The sequence below is a fragment of the Brachypodium distachyon genome, chromosome 3 (genome assembly GCF_000005505.3).
Source record: "Brachypodium distachyon strain Bd21 chromosome 3, Brachypodium_distachyon_v3.0, whole genome shotgun sequence".
Lineage (NCBI taxonomy): Eukaryota > Viridiplantae > Streptophyta > Magnoliopsida > Poales > Poaceae > Brachypodium > Brachypodium distachyon.
This window is the reverse complement of record NC_016133.3, coordinates 36,421,401-36,441,017: the sequence shown is the minus strand read 5'-3', so window position 1 is coordinate 36,441,017 and position 19,617 is coordinate 36,421,401. Positions and strand designations below refer to the sequence as shown.

The 19,617-nt window shown below is 43.2% G+C and overlaps 4 protein-coding genes across 8 annotated transcripts; 1 reads left to right on the top strand and 3 right to left on the bottom strand.

The window, feature by feature from the left end:
* Nucleotides 1–650: 650 nt before the first annotated feature.
* Nucleotides 651–3,667, bottom strand: LOC100838314 (TOM1-like protein 1). Of its 2 annotated transcripts, none has more exons than XM_003574339.4 (4): nucleotides 3,248–3,667; nucleotides 1,984–2,535; nucleotides 1,632–1,898; nucleotides 651–1,203 (listed from the first exon to the last, which is right to left on the bottom strand). In XM_003574339.4, the coding sequence occupies exons 2-4, from the start codon at nucleotides 2,500–2,502 to the stop codon at nucleotides 793–795; spliced, it is 1,197 nt and encodes a 398-aa protein (XP_003574387.1). In that variant the 5' UTR covers nucleotides 2,503–2,535; nucleotides 3,248–3,667; the 3' UTR covers nucleotides 651–792. The 2 variants fall into 2 exon arrangements, with proteins under 2 accessions (XP_003574387.1, XP_010235041.1); XM_010236739.3 differs by having other exon boundaries at nucleotides 1,984–2,573; nucleotides 3,248–3,551.
* A 222-nt stretch (nucleotides 3,668–3,889) lies between these two features.
* LOC100836787 (glycerol-3-phosphate acyltransferase, chloroplastic) lies at nucleotides 3,890–8,928 on the bottom strand. Of its 2 annotated transcripts, XR_001407022.2 has the most exons (14): nucleotides 8,537–8,928; nucleotides 8,314–8,411; nucleotides 8,130–8,216; nucleotides 7,935–8,032; nucleotides 7,257–7,314; nucleotides 6,796–6,897; nucleotides 6,649–6,710; nucleotides 6,423–6,533; nucleotides 6,019–6,097; nucleotides 5,629–5,748; nucleotides 5,427–5,540; nucleotides 4,554–4,703; nucleotides 4,311–4,469; nucleotides 3,890–4,193 (listed from the first exon to the last, which is right to left on the bottom strand). XR_001407022.2 is itself a non-coding variant. In XM_003574334.4 (13 exons), the coding sequence occupies exons 1-12, from the start codon at nucleotides 8,778–8,780 to the stop codon at nucleotides 4,569–4,571; spliced, it is 1,308 nt and encodes a 435-aa protein (XP_003574382.1). In that variant the 5' UTR covers nucleotides 8,781–8,928; the 3' UTR covers nucleotides 3,890–4,469; nucleotides 4,554–4,568. The 2 variants fall into 2 exon arrangements, 1 of the variants encoding a protein (XP_003574382.1); XM_003574334.4 differs by having other exon boundaries at nucleotides 3,890–4,469.
* Nucleotides 8,929–11,999: 3,071 nt separating this feature from the next.
* Nucleotides 12,000–16,411, top strand: LOC100837404 (probable inactive poly [ADP-ribose] polymerase SRO1). 2 transcript variants are annotated; one of them, XM_003574336.4, is made up of 7 exons: nucleotides 12,000–12,312; nucleotides 13,210–14,497; nucleotides 14,741–14,982; nucleotides 15,089–15,174; nucleotides 15,468–15,650; nucleotides 15,755–15,850; nucleotides 16,015–16,411. In XM_003574336.4, the coding sequence occupies exons 2-7, from the start codon at nucleotides 13,386–13,388 to the stop codon at nucleotides 16,087–16,089; spliced, it is 1,794 nt and encodes a 597-aa protein (XP_003574384.1). In that variant the 5' UTR covers nucleotides 12,000–12,312; nucleotides 13,210–13,385; the 3' UTR covers nucleotides 16,090–16,411. The 2 variants fall into 2 exon arrangements, with proteins under 2 accessions (XP_003574384.1, XP_010235040.1); XM_010236738.2 differs by lacking the exons at nucleotides 15,755–15,850; nucleotides 16,015–16,411 and having other exon boundaries at nucleotides 15,246–15,479.
* On the bottom strand, nucleotides 16,370–19,557 carry LOC100823385 (probable inactive shikimate kinase like 2, chloroplastic). 2 transcript variants are annotated; one of them, XM_003572077.4, is made up of 8 exons: nucleotides 19,242–19,555; nucleotides 18,067–18,257; nucleotides 17,806–18,000; nucleotides 17,537–17,598; nucleotides 17,373–17,439; nucleotides 17,169–17,287; nucleotides 16,913–17,089; nucleotides 16,370–16,655 (listed from the first exon to the last, which is right to left on the bottom strand). In XM_003572077.4, the coding sequence occupies exons 1-8, from the start codon at nucleotides 19,473–19,475 to the stop codon at nucleotides 16,552–16,554; spliced, it is 1,149 nt and encodes a 382-aa protein (XP_003572125.2). In that variant the 5' UTR covers nucleotides 19,476–19,555; the 3' UTR covers nucleotides 16,370–16,551. The 2 variants fall into 2 exon arrangements, with proteins under 2 accessions (XP_003572125.2, XP_024316793.1); XM_024461025.1 differs by lacking the exon at nucleotides 16,370–16,655 and adding an exon at nucleotides 16,689–16,831 and having other exon boundaries at nucleotides 19,242–19,557.
* Nucleotides 19,558–19,617: the final 60 nt, after the last annotated feature.

Genomic DNA, 19,617 nt, shown 5'->3' with positions numbered 1-19,617 from the left:
TGCAACACCAAATTCAAACTCTTTTGCAGTGGTTTTTTTTTTTGCCTAGTTTTGCAGTGGATTTACCTAAACTAAACTTTAGTGTAATATGTCCAAAATATTTTCCCTAGCTAAACTGAAGCTTATTGTCCAAGCGCGCTAAGCATCTTTTACGGTTTTGCTATCTTTTAATAGGACATAGCAAGGCATTAAAAACAATTAAGTTACTGTACCCATAATAAAGAACCCCTTGTGTGATCTTAGTTCATTTGATTATTCCACTAAGCAAAATTCACATTTGTAAACCATCTGGTATTAGGGATGCAAATTGTATCCCACGAACGGCCCACTTCAAATCTTCTTGAAGTACTCCACTCTTGTTGTGCTGGCTGCTGCTGAATGGCTTGCTGTACGTGCGATAGTGCAGTAACGACCAACCAACGAGCTAGCAAACCAAGCAAAAGCAGCTTTCGGTACACGCTTACGGCCGGGCGGTGATTGTTAGTTGCAATTAAAGGCTCGGAGATTAAAGGCTAAAATAAAAGCTACAGTACATTACAGTATATCTCCAGCAATGGTGGCTACTGCAAGTAAGAAAACGAGTTAGGCAGCTCATCTGGTGCTAGGAAGCGAACTGCTCCCAGACAGCAAACAATCGCTCGTGTGGCAGATAAACACAGGACAAGAAAGATGCGCATATCACACATGTGCAAATCACAAACATATTATCATAGTTTTCGAATACACTGAACAACTAACATCTGTATACACATAACAAGTTCCAGCCTGCAGGTAGATACATTAACCCGGTGATCACAAACCGATGAAATCGTCCTTCCGCTCCTCCTTCCTGGGAGTTCTGTCCTGCTGAGACGAGGTGCCGCCTTTCTTACCAAAGATCATGTCGTCGAGATCCTGGAGCAAGTCGTCCCCGCTAGACCGACCTCCGGACCCGGCTGATTTCCTCGCAGGGGTGTCTTTACTGACGGCACGGGGGGATTCCTCGGGCTCCACGGTAACCGGTATCATCGCTGGTTCTGGCTCAGGCTCTGCGACGACGGGCTCCTTGAGCCCTTCATACTTGGAGAGGACCTTCTGGAGTTCGTCGTGGATGCTCAACGCTTCGAAGAGCTGAGACTCGTCATCACCTGCCGTCTCGACGATTCTCTGGATTGTGTACTGACACTGTTGGCATTGCTGAACCAGGGTGGTAGTCAAGTCATCCTGCGTGCACGTTAGGTGTAATCAGAACACATAGTCCACCATAGCATAGTACAACGATATACTCCTATATATTTTTCGAACCTGAGTACTGTATTTCTGTACTGAATTAAGATATATGCAAAATTAGCAGATAAAAAGGAAGTTCATATTACAGAGTAACAGGTTTTTTACAGGACAGAGTAACTTAATTGTTAACAGTCATGCAGATACTGTTATGCTCCAATACTGTGATCAGGAAAGAAAAGGTAACATGACATTGATCAGTGTGTCTACGTTATGGTATATTATGAAGATCATGAATCTCAGTATAATCCTTTATGAAGTCAACACAACTTCCAGCCTTGGCATGCCTACTTCACCTATTGCACCCCAAACAACCAACCACCTAAGCCAGAGGATTTAATTGACAGGTACGAGCACAGACTCACCTCTAGAGCCTCATTTTGTGGGGAGGAAGATAGCACTGTGGAAAGAAGTTCAACACTATTACGAGCCACCTCAAAAGCATCGTTGACTTGCACAGGAGGAGGGACAACACGAACTGGAGCAAAACTTTCATCTGGAATTTCTTGATACCCGTCCTGTGCTACATCAGAATATGGTTCAGCTGCAGGTACTGACCGGGGAGGAGTAAATATTGGTGCAAGGCTCTCGTCATCACGGCCAGGGAAGCGAATTCCCCTAGATCTTAAGCTCTGCAATGAAAACCAAATGTTAACTGAAACCCACATGTTTTCTACCTTAAGCTGATTTAAGTACCAAAGATTACTTTCTATGTACCTTGTAAGTTTCTTCATAAACCGGAAGGTAGCGGAGCTCATCTCCTGACTCTCCCCATGCTTCAATAAGCATAAGTGCCTTGTTTCTGTTGTTGACTATAGTCTGTGGATCATCAATAAGTTTCACCATCTCGTCAAGGACCCGCTCAGCAGCAATCTCAGAGAAAGCCTTCTCACAGTTTTTGACGACGGTCTCAAGGAGGACAAGAGCTAGATACTGCACCCTTGGGGTCTTCAACATGATTCGCCTCTTGATGGCACGGATCAGTTCAACACTGTTGACCTTCCCGGTGTTGGCCATATCGCATATCTCAAGATTGGTGGCCCAATCAGGGCCATCCATGGTCTCCGGTGTGGCTTCATCAACAATCTTGTCCGCCATATTCTGGCCTTGGAAAAATTCCTTCATCTTGAAACTCATGCTGGTCACGCCAGTCGACATCTTGCGGCTAACTTCTGCCCCACTTATCTTGAGGCGCTCGCCCAATGCATTGACCTTGTCCATCAGATTGTCACTCATCTTGTAAGAGTGATTCTGCGGTAGAAACTTGGTCTGATCATGCAGTCAATCAAGGGCTATGTTAGGATAAGCTACAGAAGAAATTGAACAGCAAAAATTCAGAAGAAGTTAAATGAGTGCATCTGACAGAAACTCGAATTTAACAATCCATGTAATAGCACTAGGGTATAGCTTTTTGTGTCCAGAAAAATAAAAAAGAACCGATCCCTATTAAGTACTGGAATTCTATATCGGCAATCCCTGTAACAATAGAATTGATGCTTTCAACAACTACAAATTAATCCTTGTAATAACTAGAATTGATCCTTGTAACCACTACAAATTGATCCTTGTAATAACTATAATTGATCCTCCTTACATATTCTCCCCGGAAAAAAAAAAGGTTGGCACAAGTTGACAAAGTTAGGAATAAAAGAAACTGAAAATAAGGGATGGGGATGGCGATGGTGATGGCGCTCGTGTGGTGTGAGGGCTATAGGATGAACGGGTAAACTGAGCTGAATACGGAATTGGGGTGATCCATTCTACGACAAAATTAAGGGGAAGCACTTGGGTACAGATTACAGAAGCAGCAACGACAGTGTTAGTAGCAGCGGCAGTAGTAGTAGACTAACAGCAGCACAACAAGAACAGCAAAGAAGGTAGCAGACGGAAAAGGGGGTAATTGGGCAAAACGGAGCGCAGTAATCTAATGGAGTAGTACTACTCCGTATTTGTTAGAGACGGATCGGAGCGCGTGGCTTACAGAGGTCGATCGGGAGGGTAATCCCCACCCCAACCCGAAGCTTAGCGAAGACGACGGTGGATCGGTGGCGAACTCCTCCTCCTCCTCCTTCGCCGGCTCAGGCTGGATCGCGCGCAAGCGCCGCCTCTTCCTGCTACCTACGGATGTAGGCCGAAGAGACGGACGAGGGATGGATTCCCTTCCAAGATGGGAGCGGGGTTGGGGTTCCCTCCCCTTCCTTCCTTTCCTCTTCTGCAACTTTTCGCCTTGCTCTGGGGTTTGGACAAGTCGTTATCTGGGGATGGCCGCAAAGGAAAGGCTTTAGCTTAACATATACGGAGTAGCATAATCTTTCAGCAGTCCAAGTCGACTCCCAGTATTTGTTGTTGTCGATGTACACACGTCTGTTTTCTTTGAAATTTTGGATGAATTCAGATTTCAGAGTAACCTGCACACGCGTTCTCTTGACCTGCTGCGTATAAATTTCAACGCTCGAACGCATTGTCTTTGGAGTACTCCCATCAGAATGTAAGATTTTTCTCTGGCTCTTACAAAAATGCCGGACAAACCCATCATCTGCCTTTCACATGCTCAATTATCATCATCGCTTCGATATCGGTAAGAGATTGAAAAAACAAACATGACAGGTTACATCCAAGGAGATTCGAGAAGAGCAAAGGCACCAGCCAAACTAATTAACTATTGTGTACATATCATGACTCTGGCAATTTTTCACCAGTTCTGGGGGCAAAAGAATCAAATATATATACACAGAATAAAATTAGAGAACAAGAAACGAGTTAACTTTGACCGTGCAGGAATCGACATGCTGAGCCGCTTGTATTGATGACCGCACCATTAACACGTGTCCAATCTGATACAGCAGTAATTGTTCACAAAATGGTGGACACATGCATCATCTGCTGCTGGGTTCCTCACTTCCTCTAGGCAAAAATCATATTTAGACCTGCCAACAGCCGCACAGTTCTTATCACTAGTATATAAACATGGTGCGGCGGCATATGATGTCGGCAAGAACCGGGAACAAAACACATCTTTTCTTCCTGCAACTTCAGCAACTTGCAGGATCTGCAGAGCTGTAAGAGCCTCCTCCATGATTAGTAAGTGTCATGAAATCGAAGTTCTAAAAGCCTTTCCTGGCGAAAACCTGCAAAGTTGCACTATAGCAGTTCATCTGCTCTATTGAAAGAAATCAAGGTAACTTCTTCGGAGAAATCCATGCCTGAAAATTGAAGGAGTTGAAAATTTGTTGATTGTTATGCGATCAAAAATAGAAGGAAAGACACCAGGTCAGTATAGAACAAACCTGAGAAAACTATGTTCATCGCCATGGTTGTGAGAGTGAGATGGCAGGGTTTGCCGAAGCTGCTCCACGGTCTCTGAAGATAGCAGACTTAAGCACATTATATTGATCAACAATTGAGTTGTACAGCGTCTCTGAGAATTTCTCCCTTGCCTGTATTATAAATTCAACTTAACATATTTTCAACCACACAAGAAAAAGTCATAAACAAAGAAACACAAGCCCGATATGTAAATGAAAACTATAAGCAAAAGCTGAAAGTAACTTCAAGAACTTATAAGTTTAGCCTAAGGACCAAAGGCTAAGGGGGGTAAAACTCAAAAGACTAGCAACAAAGAAATCCAACCACCAGTCCCAACCGAGATTGATAGAGTTGGTGATTGTCATATAGAACTAAATGAAAATCAGTGCAAACAAATACTGAATTGTACAAGAGCAGACAAAATATTAACCACTTTAAGGGGTCATAGCCTGCAGAAGGAAGATAGATGCATCAATGTTTCTATTCACTCTAAGAAGACTTACATGTGAAACGGTCTACGGTTGATGAATAGGGTAAATATTCACACACTTCCACCACAGAGTACGTATATGAATTTTGACAATGGTTCACCATCTAGCCTAGATGTTAGCAGCAGTTCTTAGTGCAAAGGCAATCGCAAACATGGAAGCTGATCTAACACTACCATTCTACCTGCATCAAAGAAGAAAAACGGTACACAGAATAACCACCTTACAAGCTAGCACAACTGTACAAGTAAAACCAGCTGTTTACAGGCACCAAAAAGATGTTGGAATATTGAATGGTCAACGCTTCATAAAAATAGAGCATGAGCATCACCGACATCCAGAAATTAAGCATGATAGTACACAAACCTCATCAGCATTCTGAGTCTGAGCAGTAACATCCCCATACTTCAATTCTTCAGCTCCTGACAAGCCTACTCCATGGAAGGCTATCACCCTTTGCTCACCAATCTCTTTCTCAATCTACTCAAATTATAAATAAGAATTCTCAGAGGTTCTCTGATAAAAATATCTGACTTGGTAAGATGTGGCAACTCGCAAGTAACCATACCTGCTGTGGTGGAGGCATAATCTCGTAGCATAGCAGTGATAGTGGATATATGTGCCCAGGAACGCCAGAGTGCTCCAGAAGCCTCCTCATATTATCCACTGCAGATGCATCAAATGGCGCCTGCCCTTGTTTTTGTGAGTAGCACGCAAGGTAAAAGTAAGGGGAACTAATACAAAATCAGAAGCCTTGTCGAGTAATATATTTGTCCGATAGACATTTTTCAGTCAGCCATGTCGACAGTTTTGCCATATTGCCATCTCATTTACTTTGTCATTTAACAATGCCATTAGATTGAACGAAAAATATGTATAACCATTTAGAGAGCAACCGCAGTAAACATGACAAGATAATCAAGTCAAAGGATATAAACTAGCGGGGAGGAGAACATACCGGGTGCCATTCCCCAGTCGAAGGATCTGGACGGTCTCTACCACCACTTGGAGCTATCCAAATTATCTGTGAACCGCCGCTACATAATATCATAAAAGATAGGCATTATCATCTCATGCAAGAATTGATTCCAGTCTAGCATATCTTTGCCATAGAAAAGAGCGAAAGTCAGTTCCATATGGGAACACGGAAAGATCAGATTTACGTATGAACATATCTGGTATCTCTTTAACTCTATTTGTCTTTGAGCATAATAAATAATCCACTGTGCTAGCACTAGATTAAAATCAGCAATTGTATCATGTGTTTCACTAAAAGTGTAAGTTCACTGTCACCAACTTGTAGTTCAAGTAGCCATGAGTAAACATACACGTCGAATAGATCAACTTGTAGTATAAGAGTACCGTAAAAGCAAAGCCATTTCCTTGAGACTCCGAGTATTTGCTCTCCTCTTCATATCAATTAGCTCAGGGAAATCATTCATATGCTTTTTTGAGTACACACAAATGAGGTTTCTGTTAAGAGAAAATGCTTAGGTGAAAAACTGATGTTTTGCCGTAATAGATTTAGAAGAGAGAACAATGAAAAAAAATCAGCATTGACATAAACTTCCAAGGTAGAGGAAAAGACCTTCCCATGCTAAATGGCTTGCAAAGAGGATCAGTAAGAACCCTATCCCCAGCAACATAAACCTATAGAAGATACAGTTTTTATACTAATGTGGTTAGCTTAGATGAATCACACGAAAATGATAGTATGTTCAATGAATTCCCTTACTATGTTCTCGCTAATCCACGGATTGGTTCTTTCGAGTGACAAGGCAATAACTGCTGGATCTGCTTCTGTCTGATGGTTAGACATCAGAACAACGTTATGACCCTGCAATGACACCAAATATTTTCAGTAAATATTTTGCATATGAATCTTCAGAAAACAAACTTTTACATCCTGGATTCTAAGAGCGAGCAAGTTAGAGACATGATTACATAGCACTTTGCTGGGGAGAGGGGGGGGGGGTCATGTTATCTATTTGTGACATACAGATTGGCACATTATCTAGTTGTAAACTCGGTCACGTTGTTATTTTGCCTATTCACGAAATGAGCAAACATCTCTCTCATCTCTATTGTGTCCTTTGGAGTCTGCTACGGTGCTACCCATCTTACTCCTTTCAACTCCTCATGTGGTGATAAACATTTAATGGGAAAATACAATGAAGGTTAGACGAATGAACCTACTTGACGGAGCTTCTTCTCCATATCATCAAAAACAGAAATATTACCAACGTAAGAGTTCCTGTGCATGCATGGTAACAATGTGAGGATGATGAGGAAACCATAACAGTGTGTTAAAGATCAAATTGGAGTAGGAAGGCCCGTTCACCTGATGGTAATAAAATAAACCTAAGCATGTTAACAAAAATACCCCTGTTCTGTTGACAGAAGATATACTCTGACTAAAACATTAGTTAAAAAAAAAACTATTTGCTGCAAGAGAATGGCACACACATCTTCCGGAACTGGAAATTGTAAGATATTGTGCATGGAAATTTAAGCATAGATTTATTATTATTCTTCAAAATAAATTCTTCACTAACATGATGGAAATATATGTGTAAAAGCATTCAAAAATTTCCTTTGGGGCTCATCAATATTCAAATGCATTTGTCCAACACACTGTGAAGAGTGCATCCCATGAATGACAAAATAAGGCCTTTGCCAGTCTATATGCGGGATAATTATTATGCACCGCATGAAAGCAGTAAGAGATTATAATGAAGGGGTCTGCTGAGGCATAATGTAGCGTGTTGTCCATCCCAGTTCACACGGAAAATATATATAAGTGCAGCAAGCATTGTACGAAATTATTTGAATCAAACAGAGCCCCTAGATTTTCTCAGCTCAGATTTGCATTACCTAAAATCTACCAGTGGCCTAATGTAGTTCTGACCGAAAGTGAAATAGTCGAATGGTTCTCTGATGGCTTTGTGATAAGGTTGAAATGTAAATGGATTCTGCAAAACGATGAAGCTTGGTGTGAAAGGGTGTCTTGGAGCATAAAAGAAAAATGTGAGATCAAATTGGGAAGGTGATGAGCATAGAAGGTAGTACCTCTACATCCAACAGAACGCGATCAAACAGGTCCGTCATGTTCGAAAGCAAGATCTCATATGCATTTGGATCTCCATTTTGCAGCACCTGAACACGCCAAAACATTCATATGGCACGTCACGGGCCGGCGATCAAGGATCAAATTGTTGCAAACAGGAAACAGAGAAATATCAGTCATAGTTACCGCGTTCTTGTAATTGTAGTACAGGTCTTGAAAGTTGTGAGCAACATCTGCAGGCAACTTCCCTTTCTCAACTTCCTTTTTGACACGTAGAACAAGCTCTGCACACCACATGTAACTGATGGTTTCATATGAATGAAAGGGACGCGATGAGATTTCCAAGTTCAGTCATCTACAAGACTGGAGAACAATGTGAGGTCAAGTACATTTGGAATCAGAAGCAGACCTTGCTCGCTGCGCGAGGCCAGCAGGGGCGAGGGTCCAACGACCTCGTCGGCCCCCATGTCGGAGGCGAGGACGGCGCCCTTGGCCGGGACCCGCGGGCTTCGACCGCCTCCGGCCGCCCTCCACGCGGGCAGGCGGAGGGCGCCGCGCCTGGAACGGCGGAGCCCCGCCGGCGCCGCCAATATGGCGGGTCGACGGGAGGCCCAAGCGCCTCCGGCGAGCGCGGCGAGCGGCGGGGCTTGCATGGCGAGAGGTTCTAGAAACCGAGAACCCTAGCTAGTGGGAGGAGGGAGAGTGAGCGCGCCGGGGAATCCGCGAACGAATCAGTAAAAATGGAGACGGACGGACGAGACGACGGAGGCGACGAGGAGGAAAGGTGCCGATTTTCGCTTCTTGTTTTCTCCACACACAAGCACAGGTACGGACGAAAAATAATGATTTTCGAAGTGGATTAGGATTCTTGGGCGAGCTGATTGGCACCGCTCCTTTATATTTTTGCACATACGTCCCTCTCCTTCTCTCCAAATTCCGCCTTTTATGAAATTTTTTTATACTCCTAGGCGAATCAGAACCAATTTTAACTTGTCTTTCTTCTCGAACGAACAAAGCATAGGCTTCGGATTTATTTGCCTAAAAAGACAAAACATTTTGTGAGACAGACCAAATTTTGCTTCAAGACGTGACTGAACAAATTATTTACTTTGACTCTAATAAGCATCTTGTAGGCTTCCGTATAATTATATTGAGTTTGTCCTTATCCAGAAGATGGTTGGAAGATCAACTTTTTAAATGTTTATTGTGTGGCCTCACGGAGCTAACATTCGATTGTCATCAATATGTGTTCTTGGGGAGGAGGGAAGGGAAGGAAGAAGAGAAAAGAAGAAGAAAAAGAAAGGTAGGTTAAGGTAGGGTCTCACATACGACCTCGACATCTACAACTACTACAGCGGTGAAGATTGAATGTTGACGGGTGACTAAAAGGATGATATAGCATCCAACGGCTAATAAGGAAGTTGGCGGTTGACGACACCGACAACGGCAACGGGCATGATGCAAAACAAAAAGGAGCGACGATGTAGTGGTAGGGGGGAGAGACGTGGGGATGGCGCCATGCGCCCATGTTTGTGTACATGTGTTACCAAAGATTATAGGGTTCTCATGGCAATAATGGTGACCTAGAGCATGTTGTGTTTGCCGCCTCCTTTCTTCGTTCTCCTTTCGCTGATTTGGATGTGTCAAGCGTCATCTGGTTCGAACTGGCTCCACCATGACCGATCCATAGGTGGGCTCACAAAAAACTATATCTATTTGGACAAGTGACAACAAAGAGGTCACCTCGAACGTTTTGGATATCGAGGACAACATGGATTGGTTGGAAAGGAAGAGCAAAAATCAAATTGATGACGACACATAAAGGTTCATCCGAAAGATGGCTAGATGAAAAGGTCCGCGAGTGGTTTCGAGTTGGTTAAGATTTTGGCGGGTACATATACGGTAACCAGTTGCTTGGCCTAATGGGATTGCAAAACTCAGTACATTTCTTTCTGTAAAGTCAACAATGATGCAGACCTAATTTATATATGACTTAATTCTCTAAAAGTTGTATGAGAACCTTCCGTGTAACAGCATTTTTTCATTATCATTCATCTACGACAGGAGGTCTTGGATGACACATGATCTACATATAGAGTTGGTCATGAGTCCAATTTTCCTCCATGCTCTCAAACACCTTTGAGCGCTATTGAAACGGTACAAACGAAAAACAAAACTAGACAACTCATTATCATTGACTTCTCAAGTCCATCCCAATGCCTTGTTTGGTTAGGTTCAAATGTGAATTTTGACATTTGGCTCTTGATTGGAAATTGTTAGATGATGGTATAAGAAAAATGCAAAGCCTTTGTGGCGTGTAAGCCAAAAGTCAAAAGCCACAGTCAAGTCTAACCAAACAGGGCCTAAACTCTTATGACTTACCCAACCAATTATTACTCAACAATAGTGCAGTAGCTCAAGAAAAAAAAATAGTGCACTAACAGACAAGCAAATGATATTTTTTTATTGTTATAGTACAAAGTAATTCACTAGCCATTTGCTCTTCTCACCCTTATGTTATCTCTCCTCCAAATTCTCATTCTCTAGCATTTAAAATTTCAAATCTTATTATGCTTCAAATCACGCAATTCACCTCTTGGAAGTGGCTTGACTTTTTAGAGTTAAGCAACAAGTTTGAAGTTATCGCTTTGCCTCCTGCTTGGTGTACCTCTGCCTTGAACTATTGTTTTGAATTAACATGTTGCTATTTGATTTGATCGATTCCTTATCGATACAATGGTATGAAAATTCATCAAATAGAGGCCAGAATAATATGTACACTCAATCAACATGCAACAAACAGTTCGTCTACCGTTTCCTGCATTATTTGGAAAAAAATTCACAAATTGGTTATATTTGGAAAGAGAAGGTTCTTATACGTGAATGGTTCCTATGCTAACGCACAAGTTCTTGGAAAATTTGACTAGAGTACCCCAATAAAGTAGGACCCAAAACATAGAAAAATCAGCTAAGAATAATGCCAAACCATGCAAGCTGATTAGGTTCCAACTCCACATACTTAATCCAAGTCACCCAACAGGTATTTATTACGTAACAATCGTGTAAGTGGAAATCACGGCTAGCTCATTCTCGAAAAACATAATCACGGCTAGCCATAGATGACATTTGAGAAAATTGTTATCCCTTCGTTACATAAAGATTGGCATGAATTAGAACTAGTCTAGAAATGCATTGATGCTTTATTCATTTCGGAAAAAGGATAGAAGTAGTGTTTTTGTCGTTTAGTCCGCGGCAGGAGATAATGTATAACACTATTCTTGAACATATAGTACTCCGTATATCTTTATAGTTCACAACTAAAGATTGAATGCATAGATTCGTGGAACATGCACCATGAGTTTTTCAATACTACCAGGAAACTATGCTAATTTGGTCTCATACACGGCAATTCAGCCCAAATATAAAAAGTGAAGGAGTACAAATCAGAGGGGAGCATGAACTGCGTGAAACACACTTGAAAACCCATCACGGAACACGTCATCCTATATGTGCAGCACGTGACCGGGTAATGCACGCAACCGGACTCCAAAAAAGTATACAGGGAAAAAAATATCTGGCGCAGATGGACGGCTGCGGGCGGGGCGAAGAACGTTGACCGCGGGCTTGAGCCGTCCGATGGTTGGATGTCGGCATCAAGCCGTCGCCATTTTGCTTACCGCGCAAGAAAAATCGACCCCAACTTGGCATCCAAGTTTAGCGCCTCCCAACTCACCGCCAGGCAGGCCCAACAGAACCCGGGACCCACATGTCGGGCACAGGGTAGAGGTCGAGGCGGTGGGTGGAGTATAAGGAGGGGGGCCTCGCAAGTGGGCACGACAAAGGCGTGGACCCGCGTGAGTTTTCTCCCCTAACCCCAATAATAATTCTTCCTTCCCACACACCGGCGTACGCCTCCTTCTTCCCCTTCCTCTCGCCTTCCTCCCTTCCCTTCGCCGCCGCCGCCGCCCGCGATTCGAGCCGAGTCCTTGCTTTGACCAGCCGAGTCCTCGCCGCGCCGCGTTGCAGGGACCACCGGCGGGGCATCTCCGGCCATCGTCGCCGGGGGTAAAGTGGGCTCCGTAGAGGAGTCCTAGGGGGGAGAGGGGGGGTTAGATCGGACGAGATGAAGCGCTCGGTTTCCTCCGCTGTGATACCTGCTAACGCTGCTGCTTCTGCTAACCCTAGGTGAGCATCAATTGCTGGATCGATCGGTTCGATCTACGCGACTGCCCGGTTCTTTACTTCTTTGTGTATGTATATCTCCGATCTGGAGAATTTTATGTTGGTTACTTCTGAATTATCTGCGGGAACGAGAAGCTGGTTGTTTGAGAGATGGAGTAGATTTAAGATTCGGCCCGAGTGGATCCCGTGGATGATTGACATGATAAGTATTAATTTTTTAGCCTGATATGGGAATTCTAGTGAATTTTGCGTTGGTCCATCTCCAGCTTGTGCAGGGATTGCGATTAGGGTAGGAAGCCGGTATTTTTATCAGGATTGTTGTGAATTCCATGTTAGACAGCATTTTCCTGTGTTGATTTCTGTGGTTTACTTTGATTAGCGTAGCGTGCATCCTCTGCCGTTAGCTGCTATATCAAATATTTTGTTCGCGAAGCATATGTTCAGGCGTTTTTTTGGTTCACGCAGATGAACCCGTGCCAGTTCTGGATAGTAACCAACAAGCATGATTTGTGAGCCAAATTAATGCAACAAAGTACTCTCTGTCCGAATTTTTGCAAACACGTGTTCTTGCAACATATACCCTAACACGTGCCAAAACACGTGTTCTTGCAACATATACACTTGTTGTTTTTACAAAGGACCGTTTTTGCATGCGAGAGATAATGTTATGATGTGATCACATCAAACGATAACTCCATATGTAAGTTCTGTTGTTGTGTTTTATCTTTGTTTGTCGTCTAGCGCATCATGCTAATGTAACTTAATAGTTTTGGCAAATTTACTCTTATAGTTAAGTGCTGAGAACATAGTAAAGTATTCTTTGACTTTCGTACTTGATTTGAGATGCTCTAGATTTGTCTTTTGCACTGTTTAATAATATTTGCTAATTTTCCTTTTCAGGATCACTTGTATTATTCCCTTTCCTCACCCGACCCTTGCTCCTTTTTCCCTCGTCCATACTGATGTCGACTATGTTCAGAAGCTACTCAATTAGTTTAGTGTAAATATTAGACTTGTTGGGGTTAGTTTGGTAGAAGGAATTAGTCTCTGTTTGAAGTTCATTTCTGCTGGCAACAATGGCTGCGATGAACGAAAAGGTGTTGGCTAAATGTGGAAAGAACACAAGTAGCCTCAAGAGGAAGCGGGACAGCCCCGCTGCATATTATGCTGGTGCCGGCCGCACCTCTGAATTGCATCAGCATCCTGTTGGCAACTCTTCCATTAGGTTGTTTGTTGATGAAGATCATAAAGCGAACATCGCGTGCCACTTAAACAGGCAGATTCTGCGGAGTTATCAGAACTTCATGACTAGTGCAGTACCGAAGAGTATTCTGCTCCGCCAAGGTGGCAACTGGATAGAATTTCCAGAAAAAATTGTTAAGCTGGCCCAAGTTGATTTCAGGGCAAAGAAGACAATCACAGAAGTAGGATATCAGAACCAGCTGTTTTTGTTGGACTTTGTGCATATGACGTTCATCGACTCAAAGTCTGGTCTTCAGAGGCCGATAGCTTGGATTGATGACAATGGGAAGCGCTACTTCCCAGATGTATTTACTGAAGATCAGATATTATACAGGAGGGAAGATTTGAGCAATGGCAATCATGTCTATGTTAGAGGTGTGCCTAATGGGGCACAGGTAATAAGTGATCAGTTTGGAGCATCAGAGAGTTCTGCAGAAAGCTCAAACTTTGAGTCCAGTACTGAAGATGTTTCCAGTGCTAAGAGAGTTAGAGCTGAGAAGAGCATCATCAGGAAAGAAATTGGTGATGCTGGAGAAACTGTTGGAGAAAATGAACCACACACTTCATTGCCTACAGCCTATACTTTTCAACCGCAGCATGATAAGCCAGGTGGGCAATCACGTGCTCAACAAGCTAGTTCTGTTGTGCAGCAAATGTTATTGCAAGGGATGGGCACAGTTATTGGTTCAAAGGACATTATTGGAATCTACAGAACACCAACCATGGATAGTTTTAGAGAAAACCGTTATAATCTTTTCCAAAAGCAGGTAGAGGTCACTAAATCTCAGCGTGGTAATGCAAATATTCGTTATGCTTGGCTTCCTTGCTCCAAAGACACCGTGGATGCAATGATGCTGAATGGTCACTTGCAAGTCAAGAAGCCCTCAAGATGTCCAGCCTATGGAGCTGGCACACTCCTTGCGCCGGCTAACTGCTCCATTAACTGGTACATGGTCCTGACTTGAATCATCTCTTGGCTATGAATATGATGGACATCTAAGTCTCTAACCCATCTATGCGTGAATTATTGCCTTATTATTACCATGTTAACTTCCTTTAGATAAATTGTTGCTGGAATTGTATTTCCGTTTACATGTTGACATATTTAAATCTTTATTTCTTTCCTTTTTTTGTTTTTTCCCTTTCCCTAACCATCGCAAAATTCAATGTTCTGTATTACTTTCTGCAGTGTGAATTACTCTGATGTTGATGAAAATGGAATCGTTCATATGATGTTGTGCCGTGTTGTAATGGGGAACGTAGAAATAGTTCACCATGGATCTAAGCAGCACCGGCCTAGTAATGAGCATTTCGATAGCGGTGTAGATGACATTAAAAACCCGCAGCATTACATTGTATGGGATATGAATCTGAATAGTCATCTCTATTCTGAATTTGTAGTCACCATACAGTTGCCTTCTAAAGCCAAAGGTAATTTATTTGTGTCAGTTTAGTTTTTTTTTATTTAGCTCTGTATAGTTCATAATAAGCAGCAATCTAAGTTTACTTATGTGCGAGCCTTCTCATACTGTGCCAGATTCCCCCTTCACCCAAGAAGATTGTCACGATTCATCTGATGTTTCACTGGTCTTGAGTTCTAGTTCGCCCAGCAGTGTATCAGAGGTGAGAATGTTTACATTGGGAGTTAATAAGATGGTACTGTCACACTAGAGTCAACTTCTGTTCTCATACAGACAAGTTCCACTGTTGGAGCAGCAGGAGCATGCAGTAATTCAGATTGAGTGTCTGATTCAAGAATTGACATGTTGTTATGAGCTTATATCTTCGTGCTGATTATAGACTTAATCTTTGATACAAAACCTCCAAATATGATAAGTTTCCTGTTATAACCATGTTATGTAGCTTGGGCTGCGGAGTTACAGCACCAGTTAACACCATTCTTTATGTGCAAACAGGGCATGAACCTTCAGGCGTCTCCAGCATTGGGTGGTCAATATGAAGCCCCCATGTTAGGAGGTTCAATGGAAAAGGCTCCAAGTACACCTTGGATGCCGTTCTCCATGTTATTTGCAGCTATTTCAACCAAAATTTCTCACGAGAATATGGACATGATCAATAACTGCTATGAAGAATTCAAGGTCTGCAGTTTACTAACTAATTGTTACTATTCTCAATTGAAAACATGCCTGCTTCTGCTGACGCCCCAGCTGCTTTATATTCTGTGTGCGTTTATGTATGCCAGATCAAGAAAATAAGCCGAGTGGATCTTGTGAAAAGGCTGAGGCATATAGTTGGTGACAGACTGCTGATATCCACAATAATCCGGCTCCAAGATAAGGTGGGAACCCTTTCTCTTCTTCCAAGGAGCTCTTGGCTGTTAAATTCATGTCCTCAAAGACGTCAACACGCAACTTTGTTCTCTTGGAACATTACTATTAAGGAGCAACATTTAATTGTTTGAGCAGTTGTCTTAAGTGTCACCTTATGTTTGTGTATCTGCAGTTGCCTCCGGTGGTCAAGCGTGAAGCACCCAACGCACGGGCCAAGCTGGTGGCCAAGCGGCCACGAGGTCAGTGATAGTGGTGAAGCAGAACTGCTCTACTTGTCTGAGTACCCAGAAGAACGTGGAGTGAAATGAATGAAGTCTTCTTCTGAGTTGTTTGCGATTCCTGAAAAAAATGCTGCTGCTGTGTCTTTCTGTTTTAGTTGCGAAAATTAAACTTATGGTGGTCAAGGAATGCTCCTTGTGTAGCCCCCTCCCGTTCGGTTAATTCCAGTCGACGTTGAGTTTAGTTAATAATTACCATTTTCTGTTGACTCTTAATAATGTCCTACCTGTTCGCTGAGCCTATATATATTCCTCATCTATGCACTGTGTTGCAGCTGCAGTTTCAGCTCAGCCGTTTCCATCATTATGAATGGGCTTGATTACATATTTGGACAATAACGATTCCGCAGCTAAAGTCTGGAAAGATTTTACATATAGTAGAAAAAGAGAAACCTCTTGGCGCGAAGAGAGGAAGAAAAGGCTAGGAAAGATTAGATGTTGGTGGGTGGGGCTTCTGATTGAGGATCCCAACCGGGTGGCTCGATGTTGGGCCAATCTCCACGACAACCTAGCCTGATGTAAAGGCTCTTCTTCCCTGCCAATCATTTCCAACCATAAACCCACACGGTTGGTTAGTGCAACAATTCAGTGCCAGTTTTATTTTCGCCTACTCCAAACACGTCTCATCCAGATACACTCCGTGATGAGCAAGATCTACTCCCTCCGTTTCTAAATACTCGTCACTGTTTTGCACAACAAGTATACTCGTCGCTGTTTTGCACAACAAGTATTTAGAAACGGAGGGAATATAAAATAGATGTGATGAAACGAGAGCCAGAATTTGCCATGTACCTGCTAGCTTCTTGTCTGCTAAGGTTAGCTGCTTCAGGGCAACAAGGCAGCCCTGTGCAACGGCTCGTGTGTACACCGGGTCCCATCCGCCCAGCTTCACCACCACATCTGATTTCGCATAAGCCACACTTCCAGCGCTAACGCTTCTCCTGGCTTCCTCTTTCGCAGCGGCTTCATCTACATGCGCAGGGCAGTGCAGCAGATCAAGCAAAGAACCAATAAATATTAAGGTGAAAAAAAGGGACTTCTTCCTCACCACCGGCATCTGACACCGACAACCACACCGTGAATCCGGAGTGAAGATACTGCCACTTGTCGAATCTGCTTGCTGCTCCTTGCTTACCACCTAGGGTTGCCACCACGGTTCGGACATGACTGCAAGAAACATATTCTTCGGCATATACTTACATGGCAAATGATCAACCAAAACAAGCGAAGAAACTCGAAAAGGAGAAGCAACCTGCTAAGGCTTTCTAGGACAACACATTCTGCTTCGGCTACAGAGTCCACTCCTTCCGTATCCGCCCCTACAAGTAACTACATGTTAATTACTGCCGTAGCATGACCTAGAACCTACATGAATACATTTTTAAGGTTTTTCAACAAATTGGGAAAGGACTTTACATGCATCGATAGACTTCTGAGTGGCACTCTCTAGCAGCTCACTTGTGCAAACTGGAAGGTACCTGCAAAGATATGGTACAGTAAACACACTTCAGAGGCGTTATCTTAGTTATCTGCTACAGAAGTAATGCTTCTGGTATTGTTTTTGGTAGTAAATCTCATAGAAGACCAGAATACAATTTGCAGGGAGCATAACATTTAGTTGGATAGATTTTTTCCTCAAAGCGTTGAACGGATTAAAATATAAGAAAAAGTGACGACACACGCACCCGATGCCCTCAGCAATCTCTTTAGCAACTGCCTCGTTGATATCAGTGGAATCGCCAACTATGTGAACACTAATCCCTGTCAATAGCTGTGTGATCCCAGAAGTTAGAGATTCCCAAGATTCATCAATGTCAGGCCATTTCAACTCTTGTTCGACTTTCTTTAGATTCACCACCAACTGATCCTCATCAATGAACCTTAACAATGAAATGAGTGAATAAATAATTGCAGGCAAAACCCTATACTGAATTACAGATACATACCATATTGTCTCGGAAGACTTAACCCTGTCGAATAGTGTGGTGACATTCATCAGAGTCCTCAGTGTTCCGTCTGATTTGGCTCTGATGAGTAGAGACATGTCATCAACATCGACAAAAACATCTCGTGAACTCTCAATACCAAGCTTTCCAATATCCAGCCTCAGCTCCACCTCTCCATTCCCATCAGTGAACTATACAGGTAATGTCAGCTGATCATTTCAACAACATGAGAAGATGCACATTTGTCCAACATCATATCAAAAGGATGCAGTGGGTCCACAGATTTTTTTTGCAGGACATACCCAAACATCAACCTTTTACAGCTAATAGGAGCTCCCACAGAAGTAGCTGTGAAATCGGTGCGTGGAACCAACTGAATGACTGTTGCATAGCTTTATGCCTTAGAGGAGTTAAGAAGAAGAATATGGCTATTACAAAATGTGATCCAAGGTGAGCATTTTCCTTAGCTTGGCTCCGGATAGCATAACTAAACCCATCTTTCATACAGTTAACTAATAGGAGGTCCTGGAAAACTAGACGCGTCTGGTTCAGAGTATTCAGCTACACCGCATGTCATCTCCCAAATAAGCAACATTCTGTACCATGCTTTTGCAATGGTAGAATTGTTATATGTGTCGAGGATTTAACAGAGATGAGCCCAAACAGGGTGGCATGGAAGGGTTGGAAATCAGTGCATGGAACCAACTGGTGCCATGCTTTAGAGTTGAGAAGACATGGTCGTCAGAAAACTTGATCCACGGTGACCATTTCCATAGCTAACTGATGATGTGGTACTAGTTGTTTGGTTTGGTGAGTTCCATGCAGGGCTGAGGAACGGGGGAAACATTAAACTGGGAGAGGTCAAGTATAAATCAAAATGCAGAGACTCGGATTCTCTGAACAATTCCCCTTATCTTTGAACTGGGCTGGTTATTGGTTATGAAATCAATTGATAACACATGTGCGCACTCAACTAGCGACCATTGGTAATGCTAGCGTGGAAGTTTCTAGTACTGATGATGCCAGGCAATGGTATCGTGACACAAATAATACTAATATAGCACCGATGGGGATAATTGGGGGAAGAGAAGACCATGAGCAGATAAGGTTACGAATAACAAATGAAGTAAACAAAGAGGATAAGACTAAGAGAGAAGAGCGGTTTGGTTGCCTGCCTCGTAGTCGCGCTCCGCTGCGGCTGGGGACGCCGACACGGAGGTCCGGGGACGGAGGCGGAGGCGGCTCGCCGGCGGCGGGGAGGCGGCAAGGAGAGAGCGACGGTAAGCTGGCCGAAGCAGAAGACGAGGAGCACGGGTGCTGTGCCGGCCTGGGTTTGCAGGGAGGGAGAAGGAGCAGGTGGCTGCGGCAATGGTGGACATCGCCATTATTCTAGCATCAGGACCGACCATCAATCTATATGGTGTGCTTGGGACTGTGTCTCGGTCTCTGTCTGAGGCGACGACGGCCTTAGCAAGAGGAAAGGTCTAGTGTTCAAATAAAAGATGTATCATCTGCTGATTAATCGCACTGCAGAGGGCACATTTGTAATTT

Excerpts from the sequence above, each read along its gene's own strand:
- LOC100838314 (XM_003574339.4), bottom strand. The coding sequence starts at position 2,502 with ATGAGTGACAATCTGATGGACAAGGTCAATGCATTGGGCGAGCGCCTC. Across the intron at positions 1,899-1,983 it reads TTTATGAAGAAACTTACAAG|AGCTTAAGATCTAGGGGAAT; the intron begins GTACATAGAAAG and ends TTTTCATTGCAG. Across the intron at positions 1,204-1,631 it reads CACAAAATGAGGCTCTAGAG|GATGACTTGACTACCACCCT; the intron begins GTGAGTCTGTGC and ends ACGTGCACGCAG.
- LOC100836787 (XM_003574334.4), bottom strand. The coding sequence starts at position 8,780 with ATGCAAGCCCCGCCGCTCGCCGCGCTCGCCGGAGGCGCTTGGGCCTCC. Across the intron at positions 8,033-8,129 it reads GCGTTCTGTTGGATGTAGAG|AATCCATTTACATTTCAACC; the intron begins GTACTACCTTCT and ends ATCGTTTTGCAG. Across the intron at positions 6,534-6,648 it reads AAGCCATTTAGCATGGGAAG|AAACCTCATTTGTGTGTACT; the intron begins GTCTTTTCCTCT and ends TTCTCTTAACAG.
- LOC100837404 (XM_003574336.4), top strand. The coding sequence starts at position 13,386 with ATGGCTGCGATGAACGAAAAGGTGTTGGCTAAATGTGGAAAGAACACA. Across the intron at positions 15,175-15,467 it reads CGCCCAGCAGTGTATCAGAG|GGCATGAACCTTCAGGCGTC; the intron begins GTGAGAATGTTT and ends ATGTGCAAACAG. Across the intron at positions 15,651-15,754 it reads ACTGCTATGAAGAATTCAAG|ATCAAGAAAATAAGCCGAGT; the intron begins GTCTGCAGTTTA and ends TATGTATGCCAG.
- LOC100823385 (XM_024461025.1), bottom strand. The coding sequence starts at position 19,475 with ATGGTCGGTCCTGATGCTAGAATAATGGCGATGTCCACCATTGCCGCA. Across the intron at positions 18,258-19,241 it reads CAGCGGAGCGCGACTACGAG|TTCACTGATGGGAATGGAGA; the intron begins GCAGGCAACCAA and ends TTACCTGTATAG. Across the intron at positions 17,090-17,168 it reads GTCGGTGTCAGATGCCGGTG|ATGAAGCCGCTGCGAAAGAG; the intron begins GTGAGGAAGAAG and ends CTGCGCATGTAG.